Raw genomic sequence first — 8632 nt, forward strand, 5'->3', positions numbered from 1 at the left:
AGTGTGTTTCTTTTTCCAGTCTTTGTTTTTATATTTATGTGAAAAGCAAGTCAGGGCTAACCATCAGGATGGTGCAGGGTGGGGGCCTGACTGTCCCCACCTTCTGTGACATCAGAACTCACGGCTTGAGAGATGCTTGGTGACCAGAAGCCAGGGAGGTGGGGGTACCCTCTTCTACCCAGGCAGCCTGACCTGAGGCCATGGTGGTCCACCAGGTGGGCAGCAGGGGCCGAGTGGCAGCCGAGAGAAGGGGAAGTCGCTGTGAGGACAGAAAGCAGGTGAGGCCAGACCAGGGGACATGGCTCTCCTCCCATCTGGGCCCCCTTGGACGCTCCTGGCAGCCTGTGAGGCCCTCGAAGTCAGGGATAGGCTTTCAGGCTGACTCTCCCTAGAGCCCAACCTGGTGGCACACAGTACAGGGACTCAGGAGCTTCTTCTAGAAGCCGTTACTGACACCTTATCAATTCTCACACTGCCAGCACAAGGAATGCCCCGGAGGGACTTGGGAGTCTTGTTAGCTTCCTGTTGTATCCTGAGTGCCTAGGTTAGTGCTTGGTGCATAACAGGTGCTGAATGAATGAACAAATGAACCAAAATAAACAGGATACTTTACCTAAGTTGGAGATGTCCTGGAGCCTTTGTTCCAAGGGCTGGAATTCAAAACTCACATAGGATTTTGTCAAAATGGAAAATGTTAGCACTTGTGTGCACAGCCTGGTGTGCACAGCCTGGGGCTTCTTCTACTCCTTTCTCTTGGATGTCTTGACATTCTCGAGAGGCAACTGTTATGAACTTCATTTACACATGGGTAAAGTGAGATCGGAAAGGCCAGACAACAGAGACACACTGGGATTTGAAACCAGGTCCCCCTGATTCCAGAACCCTTAGCAAGGTGACCCTGCACTGCCTGCCTGCCAGACGGGGAAGTGCAGGGAAGACGGAAAAGGCGGCGGGACGGTCAGCTGGGCGCTGCACACAGTGGGAAGGGGTAGGATTTATTCTGAGGTTACTAAGCAGCCATTGCAGGGGTGTAAGCAGAGCAATACATGACGGACCTATATATGTTTTCAAAAGATTTGTTCACTTATATGCTTAATACACCTTTCGACTTCTTTACGCTGGACCTCACTGCGAGATGGAGGCCTTGTGGGGCTCCGGCTGTGCTGCAGTTTTTGCTGAAAAGTATTCCTCTAATACCAAACCTTAGGAATGCTCCTTCTAGAAAAGTCATGTAAGTTCTGTGGTCCGGGGAACGCTGACACTCTCATTTCTCCCCTAGAGAGTCACACAGCTCCTTCACATAATGAAGGCTCCAATGAGTCCTGCAGCAAGGAAATCCATGTAACTTTACCACAGTATTTCCCAAACTGATTCAACTACAGACGCCCCGCTTTTGCGTTCTTGAAAGACCTTATAGCATATATCAAAATCCATTTTACAGGGACTTCTGTAGGGGATGCGGGTTCAACCCCTGGTTGGGGAACTAAGATCTCACATGCTGAGTGGTGCAGTCCAAAACAAAGTCCAAAAAAAATCCATTTTACAAATGAATAAACTGAGGCTCAGAGAGATGAAATGATTTGGCTCAGACTCCATAACAGGACAAGAGAAGGACTAAAACTTAATTTTAGTCCGTTTTTCATGCTTTTGACCTCACTCAGCACAAAAAACAAACAAACAAAAAGCCAACTTAGCAGCAAGCATGCAGATCAAGACATCATCCTATACAGCACGTTGACAGAGGAATAGTTAAAGAAATAGAAGAATGTTCAGACCACGGAATGTTCATCAGCCATTATAAAGAATGAATCAGTCTATGTTCTTAGATAGGGTTTCCTTGGTGGCTCAGCAGTAAGGAATCCACCTGCAATGTAGGAGACGTAAGTTCGATCCCTGGATTGGGAAGATGCCCTGGAGAAGGAACTGGCAACCCACTCCAGTATTCTTGCCTGGGAAATCTCATGAACAGAGGAACTTGGCAGGCTACAGTCCAAGGCGTCGCAAAAGAGTCAGATACAACTTAGCAACTAAACAACAACAACATGTTCTTAGATAGTCTCAGGGAATATTGTTGAGAAAAGAAAAAAGTGCCCTAATCTACAACAATTTCACATTGGGTGTCCACACCCAGGCAGTTTCTACCCAGATCAAAGTATAGAGCATTTCCAAGACTCCTCCAAGGCCCCTTGCAGCTCATACCCCATAACCATGGTTCTGAGTTCCAGCATCACAAATGAGTTTTGCACGTCCCTGAATTTCATGAATTCGTGGAGCAGAATCAGACAGCGTGCCCCTTCATGTCTGGCTTTCTTCACTTCCAGTGTGTCTGTGAAATTCGGTCACATTGTTACTATGCAATTTATTTTTATTTTTAAAGTTAACAGCAATTATAATGTTGCTAGTATATATATTTTTAAAAACTATCCAGGAAAGAAACAAATTATGTAAATCTCTTTATCTTCTTTGTTTGTGGTAGCCGATCTAAATCTTACTTCACAAACTCAGGTACCTAAGAAATGTATTATTTCAAGTCAAATTAAATCTGATTCAACCCACATCAAGTGAGTTGGGAGGAAACTCAATGTCGGTCACTACTGTCTCTGCCTTAATCCTCTCTCCACTTCTGTTTGCCTGACTTGGTCACTATCCCAACTCACATTGTCTGTTGAAAGCAGGAGTCTCTAAATATCCTGTGTTGAGACCTCCCAGCCACACCGTAAGGCCATCAGGAGAGGGTGCCGGGCCCCTCGCAAACTCAGACTCCCCTTCCACCTTCGCCCACCTCTCCCAAAGGCTCTCTCACTTTTCTCCCTCCCAGATCCTGGCATGCCCACCAAAATCTCCTAAATTATCTTGGACTGACCCAAGTACCAGGGAGAAATGTTGTCTTCAGGAAGCCATTTCATTCCTGCACCAGAACCCCAAGGGGTAGACTTTCATTTCCAGCCTTAATACAGTAACTGGGGCCAAACTGGCCCTCACAGTCATTGTAAGCAGCCATAAAATTGACAAAAATATACAGAGCAACTATTTTCAAGTGAGGGTAAAGGACAACACAAAAGTACAATTGCTGAGGGGAAAAGAAAAGGATGGTTGCCCCAACTCTTTCTCCACAATGGCTGTGCCAAGAGCTAGAGGGCAGACAGAGCCCAGCAGTCCTGCTGAGCTGCAGAGTCTGGGCAGGCGGAGCTGCCGGCCTCTGGAGGACAAGGCCTTGGAGGGAAAGAAGGGCCGTGTGCTGACGGCACCCCGACTCAGGTGGGGATTGCCATGCTCCTCAGCTGTGGGCCGGGATGTGCATGCAAAGGATTAGCTCACCCATGGCTTACCAGAGGGCAGCTGCTCTGGGGCTGAGAGCAGAGATACTGGAAAGCCAGTTGTGCTGGAGGTAGATGGAATTCTGGGCCAACTAGAACCAAGAAACTCCTTAACACCACAGGCATCCATTTGAGAGCACACATATCACACATGTATCTGTACACACACACACATTCTATATTCATACACTACAATGTTACTCATCAATAACCCCAAACCCCCAAAACAAGCAGATGTCTCAGAAGTATTATACTGAGTAAAAGTAGCTCAACAAAAAAGAATGTGATACGTGATTTCATTGCTGTGAAGTTACAGGACAGGCAAAGAGAGTGACAGAGAACAGATGAGCAGTTCCCTACTTCAGGGACAGGGGAAGAGGGTGTTGGCCGCAAAAGCACATAAAGGAATTTTCTAGGATGATGGAAACGTTCTGTATCTTCACTGGGGCGATACTCCGCATGCATGTAGTGGTATGTGTGTGTTCAGTCATGTCTCGACTCTTGCAACCCCCATGGACTGCCAGGCTCCCCTGTTCATGGGATTTTCCAGGCAAGAATACTGGAGTGGGTTGCCATTTCCTTTGCCAGAGGACCTTCCCAACCCAGGGATCAAATCTGTATCTCTTGCACTGGCTAATGGATTCTTTACCTCTGAGCCACCTGGGAGGCCCAGTCCTCAAGTATAGACACTGTTCAGTCACTAAGTTGCTCTGATTGTTTGCAACCCCACGGACTGAGTATAGACATTACGGTGCATGCAAAATGTGCATTTTATCATATGTGAATTATACCACAATAAAGTCGACTTTTTAAAATAGCATTTACAACAAACAAAAAATAAAAGGCAAAAGTGAGGCAAATAATGAAAACAAAGGTAAGCCTGCCTTCTCACCAGGGACAAAGGAGGGAAAATGCCGAGGAAATGTCAACAGGTCACCCTGTTATCTAACCCCATGGTTCCGCGGGTTTTGTAGCAAGCACGTGGGACTCAGATAAATAGAAAAAGTGAATCCCCATTCCTAGCCCTCTGTGAGGGAGGCGGGGTGCCCGTCTACCCTCCAGGGACTCACCTCCTCCTCCTCTTGCCCCCAGACGCTGTTGGCACTGCTGGTCCTGGTGCTCTATGTGAGCACAGGAATATCAGGTGAGCACTGTGGAGCACTGTGGAGCACTGTGGACGGAGGAGCCAAGAGCTCAGAGTCGGGAGCATAATCTAGCTGGCTGCACACCAAGGGGACCTCCACAGCTTGCCTTCTCCCATCCTCTTCATCCCCCTGGGATGACCAGCCAAATGTATTCCAACTCCTGCTCCTTTACCTTAGTAAGAGGTGGTGTTCGTACCTGTTTCAGGAAGAAGTTGGGAGGTGTCAGAAAGGATCAGAGAATGTAACTACCCCCAGAATCCTGTGACTTCCCAGGTAACACATTCAAGAAGGGACCTTAAGCTTGGCTGAGGACGTCTGAGAAGGCTTTCCGTAGGTGTCATTGATGAACTGGGTCTTGAAGGATAGGTAGGAGTTGGTCTGGTAGAGAAGGTGGGAATGGCTACCTGGGACAGAAGGAAAGCATAGCAAAGGCTCGGGGAACTTGTAGGAACCAGCACAGCAAGAGAGGTCTACAGGAAAACGCTCAAGATACAACCTTGGTGTCTGCCTTTTAGGTGTTTGAATACCAGACCAGTGACTCCCCAGAAGAGCCGATCAAGGTCATGAGGACCTGGTTGAAAGAGAACGTACATGTTTTCTTGGAGAAGCTAGAGAAAGAGGTGCAAGAGCTGGAGCAGTTGGTCCGGGACCTGGAGGAATGGCTGGATGTCCTCCTGGGAGAGGGGCACCCGGAGCAGCTCTGCTCCACCCTCAGAAATCACCTGTGAGGGCAAGGGCTGAGAGGACCTAGGCAGGAGGCCAAGTGGAGAAGGGAGTGAATATTCCAGGAGTTCCTCTAAGGAGGGCGGGGCTGTGGCACTTGAAGTTCAAGCCAGCCAAGAAAATAAAACAGTTGAGACACTAACAACTGTTGGCACCACTGCTGGTCCAGGAGATGGCGCTAGTGGCAAAGAACCCGCCTGCCAATGCAGGAGACAGAGGAGATGTGGGTTCGACCCCTGGGTTGGGAAGATCCCCTGGAGGAGGAAATGGCAACCCACTCCAGTATTCTTGCCTGGAAAATTCCATGCACAGAGGATCCTGGAGGGCTACAGGCCCTGGGGTCACACAGAGTCGGACAGGACTGAGCAGCAGGGCTGATGCATGCAAGCTAGGACCAGGTGAGAGACCCTCCCGCAGAGCAGGACTCTGGCAGGCACAACGGCAGCCTCAGAGCCGGCCACAGGGACAGGACCACAGGGACAGGACCCTTCTCTTCCACTTCCTTGAGCCACTGCACAAAGTTCCTCAGCCTCTCTGAGAAAAAACTGTCTCAGTAGTAAGAATCCAGGAAACAAACTGCTTCACAGGGTTACAGTGAGGCTGGAACGTGTGTCTGCGGTGTGTGTCTGCCATACAGTAGGTGCCTGATAAACAGTTCTGCTTACTCACATTCCTTCTCCTTCCTCCTTTGAAGTTAGCAGGAGGATGCTGGTCGGTTTAGAGGTAGTATATGACAACTCAACCTTCTGACACTACTGGTAGAAGCATAAATTTTCGGAGCCCTTCTGGAGGGCAAATTGGTGAGAGCTGTCTAATTCCACAAATGCATTTATCCCTTGACCCAGCCATCACTTCAGGGATGTATCACATATATATATATGTGATACATATATCACACCAAACAAACAGAAAAAAAGGAACAGCCCAAATGAAGATGACATCAGCAGGGCAAGTAACAGTACATCCATACAATGAGATCTGCTGTAGCTATGAAAGAGAATGGGGAGGCTTTCCTACCGATGTGGAAATGCATGCAAGGTATGTCATTAAAGAAATAAGGATCTATATTTTACTGTTGATGATGATGAAGTTGTGATTGAATATGGATAAAAATTCTAGATGGATACAACACAGGGGGAGACTGAAGGGAGTTGAATCGAGGCAAATGTATGACAAGAAAGGGAGGAAACTTTCCATTGCTTACTTTCACACTTTTCAATTTTCAAACTATGTGAATGTTTTGCCCATTCAAATATTTTTAAAATAAAATTATCTACTATTTTGCTTGCAGACAAGGACTGGAATACAGGGTATATATGCAAAAATAATATCACTGGGCTTCCCAGGTGGCTCAGTGGTAGAGTCCACCTACCAATGCAGGAGACACAGGTTTGATCCTTGGGTTGGGAAGATCCCCTAGTAAAGGAAATTGCAACCCACTCCAGTATTCTTGCCTGGAAAATCCCATGGATAGAATAGCCTGGCAGGCTACAGTCCATGGGGTTGCAAAAGAGTTAGACATGACAGTAACTGAACAACAACATCACCATGATAAAATTATGAGTGACTTTTAATTTTTTTTTGTCTGTGCCGCACAGCACAGCTTGCAAGATCCTAGCTCCCCAACCAGGAATCAACCCTGGGCCCCCTGCATTGGAAACACTGAGTCCTAACTGCTGGACTGCCGGGGAATTCCCTATTTTTTTAAAATAGTGCCATAAGAGAACCTCTGTCTTTTGATTATTTTGATTAAGCAATGAGAATGCTTGTCTAAGATTTTCCCTTTTTCTCTTGACTTCCAGGAAGCTCAGAGTTTAGTGTCTTTTAAGGAATTATAACTGCCTTACTTTTTTTAGGTTATTTCCCCCTTATTATGTCTTTTTTTTTTAATGGAATTGTTATATATCTGCCAATTATTGGGACTACCTCCAATTGTTGGAAAGTCATAAGGGTTCCAATTAAAATAATCTCAGAGGATATTGACTTACAAGGAAAGACATAGCAATCCATATGCTGGAGGGAATGAATCAATTGTCATCTGGCTGGGAAAAGTCTTTGCAAATTACGGTCACAGGGTAGCCGGGGGTGAGAAGCAGAATCTGTTTTCTCCTTTGCAGCTATTTCCTCCAGAATTGTACGTGAAAGAGCTGATTGATATTTCCTTTTATTTCGGTTTACTATTACCATACAAACTGTAGTTACAGATCCAAAATTATGTGTGTTCTCTGTGTACTTTAAAGTGTTCTCAGGTAGAAATTTTACTGTATACAGATTTAGCTTGAAGGCTCCCCAGGTAGCTCAGTGGTAAAGAACCCACCTGCCAATGCAGGAGACACGAGAGATGTACGTTCAATCCCTGCATCAGGAAGATTCCCTGGAGGAGGAAATGTCAACCCACTCCAGTATTCTTGCCTGGAGAATCCCCATGGACAGAGGAGCCTGGTAAGCTACAGTCCATAGGGTCGCAAAGAGTCACTCAGGATTAGCAACTAAACAACTCATTTCAGCCTAAGGCATATTTTAGATTCTAGCCCCTAACCAAGTTGTAATTCTATTAAATATTGCATCTGTAATATATATGTGTAAATAGAGAGATGTATATGTTTATATGATATTTATATATTATATGTATTTATATATAAAAGATAGGTTAGATGTTTGTGTATGTAACTTGGGGGATATGTGGGGAAAAAAAGTAAATAGAGCCTAGATCCTGGTGATGGCTTAGTCGATAAGTCATATCCAAGCCTTGCAGCCCTATGGACTGTACCTGTCAGGCTCCTTTGTCCATGGGCTTTTCCTGACCCAGGGATCTAACCCAGGTCTCCTGCACTGCAGGTGGATTCTTTACCAACTGAGCCACCAGGGAAGCCAACATATACACACTACTATATATGAAATAGATAACCAATAAGGACCCATGGTATAGCATGGGAACTCTACTCAGTATTTTGTAATAACCTATAAGGGAAAAGAATCTAAAAAAAGAATGGAGATATATATATATATATATATCAGTTCAGTTCAGTCACTCAGTTGTGTCCAACTCTTTGCGACCCCATGAATCGCAGCACACCAGGCCTCCCTGTCCATCACCAAGTCCTGGAGTTCACTCAGACTCACGTCCATCGAGTCAGTGATGCCATCCAGCCATCTCATCCTCTGTCGTCCCCTTCTCCTCCTGCCCCCAATCCCTCCCAGCATCAGGGTCTTTTCCAATGAGTCAACTCTTCGCATGAGGTGGCCAAAGTACTGGACTTTCAGCTTTAGCATCACTCCTTCCAAAGAAATCCCAGGGCTGATCTCCTTCAGAATGGACTGGTTGGATCTCCTTGCAGTCCAAGGGACTCTCAAGAGTCTTCTCCAACACCCAGTTCAAAGGCATCAATTCTTCGGCGCTTAGCTTTCTTCACAGTCCAACTCTCACATCCATACATGACCACTGGA

At 46.3% G+C, this 8632-nt stretch overlaps 1 protein-coding gene across 1 annotated transcript; it reads left to right on the plus strand.

Moving 5' to 3' along the window:
• Positions 1–200: 200 nt before the first annotated feature.
• On the plus strand, positions 201–5190 carry SMIM23 (small integral membrane protein 23). Its single transcript, XM_055555283.1, has 4 exons — positions 201–278; positions 4410–4461; positions 4668–4735; positions 4978–5190. Exons 1-4 carry the CDS (start codon positions 201–203, stop codon positions 5188–5190), a joined length of 411 nt encoding a protein of 136 aa, XP_055411258.1.
• Positions 5191–8632: the final 3442 nt, after the last annotated feature.

This window comes from Bubalus kerabau, chromosome 18, assembly GCF_029407905.1.
Source record: "Bubalus kerabau isolate K-KA32 ecotype Philippines breed swamp buffalo chromosome 18, PCC_UOA_SB_1v2, whole genome shotgun sequence".
Lineage (NCBI taxonomy): Eukaryota > Metazoa > Chordata > Mammalia > Artiodactyla > Bovidae > Bubalus > Bubalus kerabau.

Bases quoted from the DNA above. Each gene is read 5' to 3' on its own strand.
- SMIM23 (XM_055555283.1), top strand. From the start codon at position 201: ATGGTGGTCCACCAGGTGGGCAGCAGGGGCCGAGTGGCAGCCGAGAGA. The intron at 279-4,409 runs GTGAGGCCAGAC...TCTTGCCCCCAG, and splicing joins GCTGTGAGGACAGAAAGCAG to ACGCTGTTGGCACTGCTGGT. The intron at 4,736-4,977 runs GTAACACATTCA...TCTGCCTTTTAG, and splicing joins AGAATCCTGTGACTTCCCAG to GTGTTTGAATACCAGACCAG.